General features: G+C 36.8%; 2 protein-coding genes across 3 annotated transcripts; both read right to left on the bottom strand.

Moving 5' to 3' along the window:
- Positions 1-1362: 1362 nt before the first annotated feature.
- LOC106300867 (probable receptor-like protein kinase At2g42960) lies at positions 1363-4562 on the bottom strand. Of its 2 annotated transcripts, none has more exons than XR_001262098.1 (8): positions 4055-4562; positions 2975-3674; positions 2797-2901; positions 2596-2718; positions 2335-2505; positions 2121-2250; positions 1835-2004; positions 1363-1754 (listed from the first exon to the last, which is right to left on the bottom strand). XR_001262098.1 is itself a non-coding variant. In XM_013737124.1 (8 exons), exons 2-8 carry the CDS (start codon positions 3643-3645, stop codon positions 1626-1628), a joined length of 1539 nt encoding a protein of 512 aa, XP_013592578.1. In that variant the 5' UTR covers positions 3646-3674; positions 4055-4560; the 3' UTR covers positions 1363-1625. The 2 variants fall into 2 exon arrangements, 1 of the variants encoding a protein (XP_013592578.1); XM_013737124.1 differs by having other exon boundaries at positions 1835-2044; positions 4055-4560.
- A 946-nt stretch (positions 4563-5508) lies between these two features.
- Positions 5509-15859, bottom strand: LOC106300281 (putative callose synthase 6). Its single transcript, XM_013736390.1, has 42 exons — positions 15646-15859; positions 15349-15449; positions 15148-15260; positions 14970-15057; positions 14790-14900; positions 14562-14714; positions 14383-14472; positions 14211-14302; positions 13988-14111; positions 13740-13877; positions 13579-13655; positions 13414-13501; positions 13133-13255; positions 12924-13041; positions 12494-12825; positions 12357-12409; positions 12193-12253; positions 11789-11870; positions 11666-11715; positions 11434-11520; positions 11225-11323; positions 11002-11096; positions 10813-10894; positions 10493-10656; positions 10282-10405; positions 10072-10175; positions 9874-9985; positions 9630-9781; positions 9424-9533; positions 9222-9335; positions 9061-9129; positions 8800-8989; positions 8611-8722; positions 8413-8535; positions 8221-8339; positions 8053-8136; positions 7450-7562; positions 7148-7377; positions 6274-7071; positions 6139-6189; positions 5858-6043; positions 5509-5754 (listed from the first exon to the last, which is right to left on the bottom strand). The coding sequence occupies exons 1-42, from the start codon at positions 15857-15859 to the stop codon at positions 5509-5511; spliced, it is 5772 nt and encodes a 1923-aa protein (XP_013591844.1).
- Between the last annotated feature and the right edge of the window lie 386 nt (positions 15860-16245).

Here is a 16245-nt window from a genome sequence, read left to right as displayed (position 1 = left end):
TGATATCACACATTCGTAAAAAAATAGATAGTTTAAGATGCAAAAAAAAATATTTATTTAATGAATATAATATGAACGAATATTACAAATACATCATTTAATAAAATAAATAATTAAAAACTGAAAATTTATATCCGCGCTCAGGGTCTAGTCACTATTATATAAGAAAACATGAATACAGTTTTTTTTTTAAACATGATAAAGAGTTAGCATAGTTGGTAAGACTTTTTGAATTTTTAATATGAGTAAAAATTATATCTTTTAATTTATGTTGGAAGAAGATCAATTTTCAAATAAGAGTTGGTTTTTTTGGTGTAAATGTTAAGAATAAGAGTTAATTTAACATGGTATAAATCTCAATTTTTAGGAATGATTAGACCCAAAAAAAAATTCAAGGAATGATACGAATTTACGGACTAAAACTGTCTAGTCATTAGAGAAACAAGCTATAGCCACATTGACTTACTTTACCCACGGCTCATGAATCAGATATTAATTCACTAAGATTAATGTATTTTGATGTAATAATTTAACAGTAGAGTCGTCCCTGTGCTCAATAATTAAGCAACTCATCACTGTCCCCTTAAAAATCAAGTGGTAGGTAGTGGACTTTGATGAAGATTTGCTGTATTGTTTTATTGGTCTTGGTTTGTGATTAAATCATGGTTGTAATCACAAAACTTCCTAATCTTTATCCTATCATTTGAAAGAAAATTGGTCCCCCTGAAAAACCGTAAAAATTTGGTGGTGGTCTTAAACCGTCGCTTAGTCTGCTTGTCCTCTAGATATTTAGGGCGAAACATAACACTGCACTTTGGTGAAGCTACTCTAGTAAGCATTTGAAGCTGGGTTGACACTTTCACATCTTGTTCAAAAGGTGAATCATTGCACACAAAAAAAGAGAGAGTTAATTCAGGATTTAGCATTGTCTCTAAAAAGTGCTTGATGTGCTCTACACGGTTCTCGATGTTGTCATCATTGATATATATATCTTTAGCATCTTCACACGACTTGAACATGACAGGCAACTAGGAACGTCTTTCTACTCGCAAGATCTGCATAAACACACGTCTCCACATCTGTTCATAGCTTTGTGGTTGAGTCCCTGAAGCAGAAGAGGAAATGTTTTATATATAGGCTTAACAATTGTGTCTTCGCTATAAGATACTTTGAAGGATTTGTTTCATACGAGAGTTTCTAGATTTGGACAACTTTTCAGCAGCCCTGGTACTGATTCCCATTCAAGTTCTTGTTTTCTCTGCAGTATTTGGTACCTTTTTCCGATGTGAATGTTCTATAAGTTATATCGCAACTTGATTATATACACATCTCACTCGCAGGGAGAGAGAGAGAGAGAGGGAGGATGACAAATAGATTCGATTCATAGTACAACAACAAATCTGCTATGGCTAAAGGTTTAACATCCTAACAGCCAGACTCCGAGTTTAAGAAGAACCAAAGATCACAAAGTTCGAGAGAGGCAAAAAGGCTTCTCTATCATCAAAAATATATTTGGCTTCCTTAGATTAGATTGCATCATCAGTTACTCGCCCGATGTTTGAAACAGCCCTTCTGTTTTGTTTCTCCACAACCACGAAGAAACTCATGTGCCATCAGGTTTCCTTTTAATGAGTCTTCTCAGGTTTTGTAGCGTGGCTCTGTGAGTGACCAGGCCGTTTGCTAGACTCAGCTGATTCCTCTGTGGCCTCGACTATCTCCATACTCGCTGTTCTACTCTTTCTATTCCTCCGCTCCTGCAAAGATTTCGTTGGTATTGGACAACCATCAAATAATCACACTAATAAAGTATCAATGTTTCCCATCTAATACATACCTCACGAAAAGGGTTGTCATCTGATTCAAGCATCCGCACAACCTGGCTCATCTTGGGTCGTTTCTCTGACTCGGGATCTACACATCTCAGTGCAACAAGAAGTCCACGTTTCAGTGCACGTGTAGCCGGTTTAGGCTCAATCCTCTGATCAACAACTTCTTCAGCTCTTCCTGTACCAACCATCATCTTTAGCCATTCAACAAGATTCACCTAGCCAACGAGAACATATATATGTTTCAGCACCTAGTCAAGATTCCAAAAAAATGATTTTTTTTTATTAGTCTACCTCATTAACAGGACGTTCATAGTCAACTGGATCTCTTCCAGTTATAGCTTCCAGAAGCAGGACACCAAAGCTATAGACATCACTCTTCTCGTTTAACAGACCTGTGTTAGCATATTCAGGTGCTACATACCTGAACAACATACACATGACCTTTCATAACGCGAAGACAACAAACCATTCAATGCCAAAGAAGGGTAAGGATTGTAAGGCTTACCCAAATGTGCCCATCACTCTGGTATTGATGTGACTCTCACCCGAGTCTAAGAGCTTGGCTAACCCAAAATCTGAAAGCTTTGCATTGAAGTCATTATCAATCAGGATATTGCTTGCTTTTATGTCTCTGTGGATTACTTTCGGTTCTATTGCTTCATGCAAATATGCAAGCCTGTGGATTGTAACATTAGAGCAAATGTCAAAATTTTATTTAAATATCAACTCAAAGGTCCTACAATAATCAATATTTTTAACAACTTACGCTTGTGCAGTACCGATAAGGATCTTCATGCGTGCCTCCCAAGTGAGAGTGCTATGTTTCCCCATGTCTCCATGTAGCCATTGTTCTAAGTTACCACTATTCACATACTCATAAACAAGCATCCTGCATTACACCCAAACAGAAGTCAATTCATGGGACTAGTTTCTACGTGAGATTACTGATGAGACAAGTGAGAATCACCTATGAACACCCTCAATGCAATATCCTAGAAGCCTTACAAGATTCTTGTGCCGTACATGACCAATAGCCTCAACTTCAACCCGGAACTCCTTCTCAGCCTGTCCCCTAGAGACAAAAAGATTGTGAAAGGGTTACTAAGAGAGTAACAAGGACAAAGTTCACAGGGTTAAAAACTTACAGGTTGTTCAGAAGCTTCTTTACAGCAACAACATTACCGTTGATGAGTCTACCTTTATAAACTACTCCATAACCACCCTCACCGATCACATTCTCAGCAGCAAAACGATTGGTGGCTAGCTGAAGATCCCTAAGAGTAAACCAGTGTCCCCAACCAAGATGAGATATTTCCGGCAAACCAACCAAAGGAGATGCTGTTACAAGCCCTCCCTGCGAAAGGGAAGCTTGTCTCCAAGCGGCTCCAAAGCTTCCTTCTTCGCCGGAGTGAGAACTACAAGCTCTCTCATGATGATGCACAGAGCTACTCTGGCTTACACTATCATTATCACTAGACTTGGTTCTCCCCAAGTAAGACATCATCTTCCCTGAGTTTCTATCACTCGGTTTATCAGCAACTGTAATAGATAAATTATCATTGTGGTTTTGAAACCCAACTCTATCATCAACCCTGATATCTTTCGCCATGCCTGGTATTTGACTGAAAGGTAACATCTTGTGAGATGGTCTCCGTGATTTTCGCCGGGATGCAATCCATATAGATAAGATACATAGAACCAAAGCTAGGAATGTGCCAACTATCAAACAAACCAACACCCACAGTTTCACATCCGTCAAACCAAACACAGAGATCTTCTTGGACATCTCAGCGCTCAAAGGATTCTCAGATGACATCTTTGGTCCCTTTTCTCACAAACTCCCACCTGCAAAACAAGAAAAGGGCACACCTAATTTAAAACATCTGCATACATCAAGAAGACTCATAAAGACATCTCTAACTATCACAACTCGTACAAGCAAACGAGAAGTAACTTCTTTTGTTTCTTTCCAACGTAGTCTGAAAGCTAAGATTCATGAACAATTGAAAGAATCTAATAATGGCAAGTAAAGCTGTTGCTGACTCACGAAAGTCTGTATAAACACTTCAAAGTGCACACGCAATTTCAGGCAATTAACTGCGGCATATCAACAAACAGTTTATATGCATTAAATTTCAAACATATGGAGAAAAGAATCACTTACGATTGAAGCAAGATACATTATGCAGAGGAATCAAACCCAAAAGGGAATCTTTTTCTTTTACCTTACAATGTAGCGTCTAAACCCTCTTGCCCTTTCGAGTAATCATCTGCTTAGAGCGGAAGAAAACGGAGAAAAAGGATAAAGGTTGCGCCTTTCTTTGATTTTGAAGCAAGCCCAAAGAAGAAAACTTGAAGTAAAGAAGATGGCGCAGATTAGCAATAGGGCTGATGATGAAATTGGAATTGGCGTTTCTCTTAAGCTTTGAGCTTTTGAGTCCACTCAAATAAACCCAGAAAGTAAAAACTCGATTTAGCTAAATTAGAAGAAAGATAGAAACTTTATTGAGTATATATAAGATACATAGGATGAATGTAAGGAGTGAAATGAGAGATAGGGTTTGTAGATTAGTAGGATTTAGTGAGAGGGTTAAAAAAGAAGTTGGGTGAGAGAGATTGTTGGTGAGTCTCTTCTTAAAGCTGGAAAGAAAGCTTTGATTTTTGCTTTTGCAATTTGAAGAAACAAAACAAGAAAAAGAAAAGAGAGATAGAGAGAGATAGAGAGAGCAGTGTGAAGGGAAAGCAAAGAAAATGATCTTTGACAACTGTGATCATTTATAACTGAATGAACAAAATTTGTTTATTAAAAATATTTTTATAAATGGTAATAAAATAAATAAAAAGGAGAAACCCATAATTGAATAGAATAAAAAAACATTTGTTCAGGCTTTGGAATTTTAGATCCTTAAATTGAATGATTTCTTGTTTAACTTCAAATTTCAAAACAATTGATTTTTGTATACTTTTTATATAGTGAATGTTAGAAATTTAGTGTACTAAAAGTCTAAAACACTAAAAAAAAAGAGTCTAAAATTTAATACGTTTAGGTCTGATTTTATGAATTTATGACTCCAGTGAAAAAGTTTAAAAATGAAGAAAACAAACTCTATAACCACATTCTATGCTTTATGAATTTTTTTATATAGAATTGCTTATCTATGTATCCTCCGATCCCATTTAATCCGAGTATGCATTCACATTATTAGTATTTTGTTTTTATCTCTTATACAATAAAGTGTTTGTCACATGCAAGAAAAAGCCAAATGATAAAGAAAATTGAAGTTTCATCATATGTCACAAGCACATTCAATTGGTGTATCTTGAAATAACTAGAAATATATAATATTATAATCAATCATCCAAAACTCAAGTCGGAAAGAATTAACGAGTTTTCATGATGTGCATTCAAGAATGTAAGGTTCAATTCACTGTTTTTTCATAAGGCTTTACACCGCAATTATTGTAAAAAAAAACTAATGAAGACCAGAAGAAATCAATATTGCTATATTATTAAAGAAAATATGTCAAAATCATGGTGATAAGGACAACACATGAATGATGGTGATGAGAGTGAGGTGTCCAAGTCCAACGAAACCCTATTATAGACAGCTATTGAACTATCATAAACGACACCGTTTTGTTGAGAAAAACATAGACAGTAACACAGTATGTTTTTGAGCTACTTGTAGGAAGAAGCTGCTTTGTCTTTCCGACCAGCGAGGATCATAGAGATCTGAAGGCCTCTGCTAAAAGCTTGGTTGAAAAGAAGACGAGCTTGGAACTCAGAAACAATAGGGAACCAAGACAGAACAGCTATTGGTGCAAAGATGACAAGTCCCATTATCTTCTCATAAGCTCTTCCCAGCTCCTTCACCGAGTCCCAAATCCCCAAAGCTTTGATAGGTGACCTCAGTACTTGCCCAATCTTAGATAAATAAATAAAAACAACAGTTATTATAACCAAGAACATGACGCTTATAAGTGTTGGTATTATAATATCTGAACTAGGGTTTTGATGAATCATTTACCAGAAGAATGGCCCAACCAGTTGGAAGAAAAGCAAGAATGGAAGCAGAGAGATCAGTGAGAGTGAGTTCACACACAACAAACAACACTGTCATGACTGACAAGAATCCTAGGAAGAGAAGTGCCTTAAGAATCCTGAACATTAGCTGAAAATCTGTTCCAAATTTTCTTCTTCCCATAGATACCATCTGAGGATCAAAGTAGAGTGAGTTAAGTTAAGCATAAGCATTGAGATTAATGACTACATCATATAGTTAACTAAACAAGGAAGGATATTTGAAACCTTAAGAACAAGTAATGATGTGAGCAAAACCACCCAAGAGAGTCCATAAACCTATAACAAAAGAGGATGAGATTATTAGATCATTGACCAAACTGAAAGATGCAAAAGACAAATGATCATGAACTCTTTTATTACCAAAAAGCTTTTGCTGTTCTGAGAGATATTGAGCTGGTAAACAATCCCATACTGATAAATGAAGAAGCGAAGAGCAAGTGTGATCTCCAAGATCCTCCCTCTAATATTAGTATGTTTGAGATATTCTTGCTCTACACTCCACCAAGATTCCCAGCTTTTATCAACTGGGATACCTATACCACCACGATCATCCAACCATCGTTTCCAATCAGTCCAATCATCAACCGTCTTTTGCCACTCAAAGCCTGAAGGATTGAATATGAACGGCGCAAACAACCAAGAGCCAACCATGAACCACATGGAGACTGTTATGTACAGATAAAGGTTTGAACTCCGGTATGAGTGGCCATAGACTTGATAAACTATCAGCAACAGAAGCAGCTCTAGTCCCTTCACAAAGTGACTTCTCGAGTATAACCTGTAGTTCTCAGCAAACTTGGCGTGGAAGACAACAAAGCCACGTCCCGTTGGTCTGTATTTGGACCCGCCGTGTAAGATTGTTCTCCCGTAGTAATGTGACTTTGTCCCAAGCTGGAACGTGAAGAACACGGAAGCTAGTTGCAGCTGCATTATGAAGAAATCGACAATAGCCGAGCGAAAACCTTCCTCCAGACCAATCTCCATTACCATAGGCAAAACCATCAAGAACCCTAGCTGAAATATTGACTGTGTAGCCAGAGCTTGCTCAAGAGCAGCTAGCTGATTCGGAGTTGCGAGCCTTAAGATCTCTTTCTCTGCTCCACTCATAACCATGTACATACGTCCATACAAGAATGCATAAACCGTGATCACCGTGAGCTGAAAACAAACACAAAACTTAGACCTAAAAGGTTTACTTGAGGAGGAAGAAAGATATTAACTTGTGGGAGCATACCACGCTACTGAAGTAGAATCCAATGGTCGTGAAATAGAATGAGAGCATCCTGTAAAAGTCGAACCTATGTCCTAAACGGTAAACATCACGACTTAGTGTTTGCTCACCATTCCCATTTGCTACTTTAGCTTCAAAAATGGAGATAGGGTTCAACCCCACATCTCGTCCTTTTCCAACTTGAATGTACTCATGATGTGTAACGTATCCACCACGTAAAGTTGAGTTGAACCCTACATGCATTGATAAAATCAGGATCTATAGCTTAATGGTTAAAACATTTAGAGAACAAAGATGCATGTTACCTCCAAAGATATCTTCACTCAAGTTTATCACTTTAGAAGCCTTGCTCACACCACCTCTTGTTATGTGAAAGATTCTGTCGAATATGTCAGGATGGCCATAATGGAAACGGACCCTGCACCGATAAAAGGAACAATGAGTTAATCATGAAAGATAGTCTTGGGAATATTATCAGAAACCAAAAAACCGAACCAAATAAGCCAAAACCAAAACCGAACCGAAGCTTACAAAAACCCGAATGGTTCCTATTTCTCTAAACAAGAAAACAAAAATCAAAGAACAAAAAACTGAATGGATACCCAATATCTCAACTATATAACTAAAATATAATTTATAAACAAAAATTATTATTAAAAAGAATACAAAATACCTGAATTTTTTTTTGCTTTCATTTGATTTAACTCGGGTTCTTGGTTTTTGTCGGTTTTTATGTTTAAACCCTAATCAAGTCCTAATTATATGTAATTTGATTCCATTTCGGGTTACATAAAAAATAGAAAACCAATCCGAACCCAAGCTGAAAACTTAAAATGCAAGCATAGTCCTTTCTCTGAATGAGACTCCACTCATTCTTGATTTAACCATTGTGTCATAAACGAACATACCTCAGAGGATTTGCCAAGATTCTTTGGCCAATAGTCACGAAGCTACTCTCTTGATTGGACATGAACCAAGCTAATGAAGAAACACTATACCAAGAAAGGGAGAAACATAAGAATACAACAGGATTAGGCATGTTTTACAAACTGATATATCTTGCAAGGCGGGTGTACCTTCCGGTAAATATATGTTCTCTGAGACCCAAAATGGTTGGCTTGCGTCTACCAACACGCTCCTTTTTAAACTCCTCCAACACATTTCTTAGTTTGAAAGCTTCTTCAAAATAGTTGTCCTGCACAGAGACACTAAACATGAGGATACAATACTTAAATCTACTGTTATGAGAATGAAGAAGAGTTACATACTTGATTCATATCTATAGTTTGCAGCGCTTCACCACGTGTGAATATGATGGCATGGTTTTGATTCTCAGGCTTTCCTTCACCAATTTCAGCTGGTGGACCAGGAAGCTTGATACGGTAGATTTCCTAAAGATGGAACACGTTAAGAAGAATGGCATATGTATACTCTATAGTTTCTTATACGATGCAAGTTTCTTGTACCTCATCAAACTTAGCACCTCCTTTGAGAAGAACAGAGTAAAAGACCTTAGGAGATTTAGCATCTGCTGTCTCTTCCCTCTCATCAACATAAGCAACCCGTAATGATGGATATCTAGAAAAAAATTGACATGGTTAGAGAACAAAGATCAAGCGATAACTTTCATTGAAATGTAACTAAACTCATCATACTTCAGCATGAGCTGCAGAATGTTTGTGTAGCAGCTCCTGTTGTGTATATCACCAGACTTTTTCTGGTTCCCATAAACCTGACAAGAGACAACATAAGTGAACTTGAGATCTGCAAGAGCTTTAGCACGTTCCAGGAAAGCCTTCTGATGCTCATCATTGGATGCCATGGCCTGATGTAGACTGAACTTGGCTGCAAGAAGTAACAAAAAATAGTAAGTTGAAGAATCTCATGTTTTGCTTCTAAATTAGTAAACCACAAACCGTTTTCCCCTGCAACTTCCTGGTAGCATTGAAGCTCCAGAGCCTGCCTATAGTACATCATACCCCTAACTGGCAAAAGTGATCAAAGAGACAAGGATTAATATATGCATATAGTCAAAGTAATACAAGAACAATATGATTTACGTTTTGATCCTTTGTACCTGTTCTAGCTAGTGTTTGACCTCTGTAAGATACCCACTCTCTAAGGAACTCTGACTTGTCTTTCTCAAGAAGCATAGGATCATTTAGGCGATCCAAAAAGTTGGTCCACTCATCTATTTCATGTAAGATCAACTCAGTAAAACTTGAATTTGTGTAAAAATAAACATTGCTGGTTTTGTCAAGAATCAAGAACTGATGTACCAGGATAAATCTTTTGTAGGTAAAACAGTATTGAGATCCCATCTTCATTCTCCTTGTTAAGCTCTTCCTCTGAATATAGAACATCTTCTTTATAGTAAGGAGTTAAAACACTGAACATGAACAAAAAAAATGTGTATAATTCAGATAAATAAAGAAAAAATATAACACCTTTTAAAAAAACAGTCCATAACAGATTTGTAGTTCACCTGAACGAGAGCATATCTCGTATTCTTGGAGCATTAGGCATATTCATGAAAAGAGAATTAGCAAAGAATGTGATACGGCGACGAGCTTCCAAGTTTTGAGGAACATTTATTGCAGATTCTTTGACAGACAAGAGCAAATGAAGCCGAACAACCTACAAAGAAGAAGTCAGGTATCATGTTAGATGTTGCTGTTACACCCAAAAACATTCACATGATGATTATTGGTATGTTCATTGAATGTTACCTTCTCCCTCCAACGTTTGTCCTGTATGAGATGAATATTAATCTTCTCAAACCTCTGTTCCTTTTTTTCATTCTTGATGTCAGGAGAATGAATACGAGCCTTTTCAACAATTCTACAACAAGACCAAACAAGAGGACGTCATACACTATACTTCTGATGTCACAATGCATATTTCTATCTATCTGATGATATACTTACTCATGACCATTAACCAAGAGATCTTGAGTGATGATTTCAATAACATCCTGGAAGACATTAATTAACTGAGACTTGTAAGTCCCCTCGTCTTCATAGTCACTTAACTGTTTACAGAACATAAACATGAGAAAAGTTCCAAAGCATGCATTAGTTACATGTGTAAAGGTCTAAAATGTAGTGAATGAGTGAACTACATATTCTAAACAGTACCAAGATGCTTAGAAACTTCTCCAACTTATCACTAAGGAGTGTTAATCCACTCATCCTGAAATCATATATGAATCTCTGCTTCTGTATGCTCATGTCCACTTCTGAAAATACTTGATTCATCACCCTGATTCAAAGAGGTAAACATGCGAAGTCATGAAGGTAGGGCTCAAGGTTGCATAAGATGATTAGGGTGAAACCGGTTTGGTTTTACCTTCTATCCGCGTTATCTTCAAGTAGAGCGGAGATGATCTTCTTCAAAGTTTCATAGCTCTCAGTAACAGCATAATGCATGTAGTTATCACTTGTAACCTTTCTAAATAGTTCAGCATCCTCTTTTCCCTTGAAATCTTTTGCCATTTTCACAGCAATGGGAATCTACATAGTTGAAGAGATATGAATGATCCTAACTGAAATAATCACTTATGCATCTTAAAAAAAGAGTTGATAACTCATGTATTTTTGATCAGTGAATCCTTGTTTGCTACTAAAGTGAAAACAATTAGTCATCCACCAAGACCGATGATTTCTTACCTTACTAGCAAGCAAGAAAGGTGGCCATTGGATGACAGATACATCACCAGAAGAAGACGGTACGAGCAGCAAGTCTCTATCTCTGAGTTACAACATGAACAGGAAACGTTACATGACTTGCCTTCTTGATATACTGAACAAAAACAATACAGTGAAAAGAGTGTTTGTTCTAAAGAATAGAGTCTTAACCTGTCACTAATCTTATCCTCACGTCTCATAGAGATTATGAACTCGTTCCACACTTGGGAGAAGTTCGTGATTTTTTTCTGGTCCCCATAGTCATCCTATATTTTACATAGACCATTGATCAATGACAGACAAGAAAAACATATATAGATGTGATCCACCTTCTTACAAGTATAAAAGTACTTATATGTAAGTACAGTAAACTATATTTTAAGAAACTTAATACCGCATGTTTTCTGTTTGCATCTTCTGTTGGCATGAGGGTGCGGCTGAAGGCAATTGGTATTGACTCAAATCTAGACCGCAACATCCCAAGAGTCCGTATCTATGAAATACCAAACGTGATCAAGAAGTAGATATAGTAATAGAATCAAAACAAGTAACTAAAGTTCCTTCAAGGGTACACTAGATTGCACAAAAGACATGATCACTTACTTCTCCTAAATGACTGAAGGCCCCATGTATGCCTCCAAACAGTGTGGAAAAAATAGCGTACCATATTTGAGCATCCATCAGGTAAACCTACTCAGAATATGACACATGTAAATAAGTAAGCTGTATAAGTGTTTCAAAAAAAAAAAAATATATATATATATATATATATATGTTATATACATATATAACAACATTTGTTTGTGTCTTGGGAGCTCTTTTAATCTCTACTTACCAGTACAATTGGAGCCCATACAGCAATAACCACTCCAACATTGTTATTTGCTATATAAAAATCATGAGTTAGTCAAACCAAGCGACATTGCTACAAGAAAAAGAGGATAACATGAAAACTTACCATGTGGGAAAAACTCATGCCACTGGTAGTTACGGATGTGCAAATTCATTATCATCTTTGTTGGTTTAATAAGAGGTAGTATCTGTTTGCAAGATATAATGATAGTACTCATCAATGCTTTAAAAAAAATCACTGTAGGAAGGGTACAATGTGAAAGGAGGACATATTGAAGTAGAAAGAGACCATCATCTAAGAACTGTATAACCAAATAGAATATATATATATATATATATGTGTGTGTGTGTGTAATGTCTGGCCTAAAGAGTTGCTAGACATAGATATCAAGAAATGAAACCAAACTTTTATATAGAAAAAGCTCACATAGCAGAGATGAATTGATAGCTCTCATATGTATCTAGAGTAACTATAGGTTGAAGAGAGTAAGACAAAGGAAAAATCCAGACCTCCACATAATAGTTGAAAGAAAGCTTGCTGATCAGTAGCATAATCCAGAAGGAGGTATACCTGAGCATAAATAAGTTAGGCTACATGAGAACATGCTAGTAAAAGAGTTCAAAAACCTTTATGAAGTTAGATAATGATAGCAAAAAATGTTGTGATCACTCACTTGAAAAGAGAGAGCATGTCCTCATGCATACCTCTTCCAACGTATAGTTTTGGCTACAAATCATAAAGAAACAAAGATGACAAAATTAAAAAAAAAAACTGTATTCTTAAGAATCACAAGATGAATTTAAGACTTGCCTGAGACCACCACATGATAAGCTTGATAATTCTCATGTCTGAACACTCCATGACTCTCCTGAACGGTGGAATGAGGAACAAGAACGCAGATAGTATGTTTGGTAACACGTAGAATGAAACTGCATAGTTATAAAAAGACTTGTCCTTCCAATCTCCAGTCCAAGTGCTGAAGAACTTCACAACTCCACTTGGGCGTTGGACAGACTTTGAGTAAGCAATTGGGAGCAACACCGCCCACATAGCTGCTACAGCCAGTTTCAGAAGGTAACGCAGTATCTGAGACAACTTGAAATTCTTCCAGGCATTGAAAGTAAGGATGATATCCAATGCAGCTATACAATGCAAAAAAGGACAAGGAACTCCATTAGAACATCAAATAAGAAAAACTCTTAATTGGGATACAAGAAACTACTATGGGAATCATCACAACCTTGTAAAAGAGTCAGATATGCTGAAGTAATGAAGATGGTTAACACTTTCTTGAAGATATCCTTGTCAAAAATTTCACCCAGAGATCCAGAACCATTCCATCCTACTATTACCATAGCCTACAAAAGACAAGAACAAGTCTGATCATTTGAAAAACAGTTTGTTTCCAGACAAATATCGACTCTTTTACATATAAAAACTAAGTATGACCTGAAAAGCCATGACAAAGAATATCCACATTCGATCAAAATCTCTGAAGAGGTTCCAGAATGTGCGGACTTCAACAAAGTTGGTCTTAGGCTTTCTCTTCCCGTAAGTGACTTGATTCAGCCTCTGCAATACATTAGACCTACAACGATTATGTTTCTGTGGTATCTTTGTGCTTTCTATCTTGAGCCATAAGGTAAGTATATGTAGCTGTGTCTACATCAATATATAAAAAAAAAACACGTGAAGAAAAATCACACAGCTTAAGAACAAAAATGAGATACCTCGTTCTGTGGAGTTGACTCATCAGAGTTTTGGAAAAAATCTGCATTAGGGTCCAGAGGCCATCCTATCTTGAAGCATTTTCTAGACCTTCAAATAAACAAAGGAAGCTGACAGTGAGAAACCACATCAACTAGGCATGTCTAGATAATAATTAAGCAACTCACCAAAAGTATTCATTCAAATCATCATAGTTTCTCCATTGTGAATGGCTTGCTGTGCCCCCCTTGTTCCTTCTTGCTTCCTTTTCAAGGTAAGTACAATCACTTTTAAAGTTCAAAAGACAATGTCTAGTTCCTAACAACATGAGTGGCATTGATATACTTACATCGCGTATGACTTGATAGATAGGAGTTATAACATTTCTCAGAAATGTTTCTTCATCAATTATTTCTCCTGTTTCATATGCCTCACCACTTACAGCTTCAACATTGCTAAACAGAATCCCATAGACATCATTTGCCATCTTAAGAACAATAGCAAAGAAAACAAAGAAGAAGAAAAAAAAGCATTTTAAACCATCCAGAATCTGAAGAAAGCTATCTAACATATGCATATCTAAATCAGAAAACTTACATGGTGAAAAATATAGCAGATACACTCAGGCATGAATCTAACATTTGAGGCTTCACCCCATATTAAAAGGTACAGAGAAATATAGATAAGCTGCAGCTGTTGTTCATCACAGTCTGGTGGAAACCTTTAGAGAACCAAGTTGAAGCATCCAACATCAGATAGTGTGACCAATTAAGATCATATAAAATATATTGGAACTTGTCACATAATCTTGATCACATACTTGAGATTAGGCTCACGGTGCAAATATTTACACCATGAGTAATAGTTTTTAAACGTTTTGTCCATCAACTCGGTGACTGTGCTTGATTTCAACTGCAAGAAAACTTCCCGCATTACTAACCATAAAGGGTAACAAGAAGATGTGTTAACACACCCTACAACAATGATCTCACCCCATCATATTCTTCATCAGTTCTGTTTCTAATATCAGCATTAGCAAGAAGCAATATGATGTGCTCCCTCTGATTCGCCACACTCCCTCTCTATTATAATCACCATATGAAAACACTACATGAGCTAGCAAATCATCATAACAACAATATATATGAGTTATACAAAATAAACACATTACCTGAAACCCAAACTCAGAAGCAAGCCATTCAAGTATGTCATTGAAACGTCTACTTCTAGCCTTGCGCATTTCATCAGGTGCATTAGATGGCAAATGAACTCTTCGTTTAGGAAGGTTGCGCACGTTACGAACCGCACTGAATGCAGCCTTGACCTATTTTGTCAGAGTACATATAACATGACCAAGTGTACATTACTAATCGAGTCTATGTATACAAACAAGACGCACCTCAGGAAGTTCCACAATAGCTGGTTTAGTCCCTACAGCATACAAAGGAAGAATGTTGTAGTGTTCATATCTATCCCTCTTCCTTTCAACTTCTTCCGCATATCTACGTGTCTAAACAATGAAACAATTGCATAAGAAAATGAGGCTTCACACAGAGGTATCTAGCCAAAGTATCATTACCTCATAATCCACTTTAGGAGAAGGTACAACAGTCTTCAGAACATCATACAACACGGAAGCGATTTGATAAAGCCTTGCCATCTCTTCTCTACAGTAAAGAAAAAAGACCAAGAACGTAAGACCAGGGGTTAATATAATATAACCAAGTTCAGCTTATAAATATTTTGCCTGCACTCACGGTTTTCTTGATGTTTCTCCTTCTTTGATATACTTCTCATAGAAGTTTTGGTAGTATGCCTGAATCTCTCTAGGATCGCTTTTTGCAAGCTGAGGCTTTGTTTCCTCTTCTTCCTTTATTAAAAAAATAAAATAAGACTAGTGTAAGCTAGTGGAGAAACCATTACATAAAGCAAGTATATGTGTATATATATGTATATACCTTCTCTAGCCTATGTAGAAGATAGGTCTTAAACTGGCGAACACCACGTCCACTTGATGTATCATCCATCCTATGAGCCTTCTCAAACGCATGGAAGCGACCTAACATAACATGAAACATAGTGTTACACAGAAACAAACCAAGAGGACTCATCATATCTTCTCAAGAGTGACTCATATAGAAACTGGCTGAAGCAAAACAAGAACTCTTCTTGTTATATATAGTAACAAACAGAATAAACATTAACATAAACATAACCACGAAGACTCATCATATCTTTTCAAAGAGTGGACTCACAGAGATAAGCAACTCGAGGATTATCCTTCTCGATTTCATTAGCAACACGAAGAATAGGAGCAATAGAAGCGAGAGAAGAAGGAACAAGCTCGCTATCCATGGCGCTTGCATCTTCGTTTGGTCTATCAATCATCATAGTGGTTGCACGAGAAGGAGCAGCCCTTCTGGACAGAGAGCGAGGCAACTCTGCGGTTCCGCTTGAACTAGCTTCCATGGCCAACCGTGAGTAAGAACAATCTGTGACTCTCTCCTCTCCAAACAACTCAAACTCAGAAACCTCTTGGTCAATCAAATCAAACAATGTCACTGAAAACAAAGTAAGAAGAGAGTATGATAATTGATCTCTCCTTTTGTAATCACTTTATAGAAAACACAAAGATAAAAGAGATCAATAAAGAAAAGAAAAAAGAGTTTCCTTACGAGAGATTGTTTAATTTTAAATATGTGTCTGCTTTTTAGCTTTTTCCCTCGCTTTTTCTTTTACTTTTTTTGTTTTCTCTTGTTAGGTTTGATAAGAAGCTGTCTTGAATTCTTTTGCTTAGCGAGGAAGGTGACAGTGGAGGGAAGACAAAACAGGAATGACTTATGACAACAAAATTA

The sequence above is a fragment of the Brassica oleracea genome, chromosome C6 (assembly GCF_000695525.1).
Source record: "Brassica oleracea var. oleracea cultivar TO1000 chromosome C6, BOL, whole genome shotgun sequence".
Classification (NCBI taxonomy): domain Eukaryota; kingdom Viridiplantae; phylum Streptophyta; class Magnoliopsida; order Brassicales; family Brassicaceae; genus Brassica; species Brassica oleracea.
This window is presented reverse-complemented; position numbering and strand designations above follow the sequence as displayed.

Excerpts from the sequence above, each read along its gene's own strand:
- LOC106300867 (XM_013737124.1), bottom strand. The coding sequence starts at position 3,645 with ATGTCATCTGAGAATCCTTTGAGCGCTGAGATGTCCAAGAAGATCTCT. Across the intron at positions 2,251-2,334 it reads AGAGTGATGGGCACATTTGG|GTATGTAGCACCTGAATATG; the intron begins GTAAGCCTTACA and ends TATGTTGTTCAG. Across the intron at positions 2,045-2,120 it reads ATGAACGTCCTGTTAATGAG|GTGAATCTTGTTGAATGGCT; the intron begins GTAGACTAATAA and ends CTCGTTGGCTAG.
- LOC106300281 (XM_013736390.1), bottom strand. The coding sequence starts at position 15,859 with ATGGAAGCTAGTTCAAGCGGAACCGCAGAGTTGCCTCGCTCTCTGTCC. Across the intron at positions 9,782-9,873 it reads ACAAACGTTGGAGGGAGAAG|GTTGTTCGGCTTCATTTGCT; the intron begins GTAACATTCAAT and ends TCTTCTTTGTAG. Across the intron at positions 8,990-9,060 it reads GGAAGTTGCAGGGGAAAACG|CCAAGTTCAGTCTACATCAG; the intron begins GTTTGTGGTTTA and ends TACTTCTTGCAG.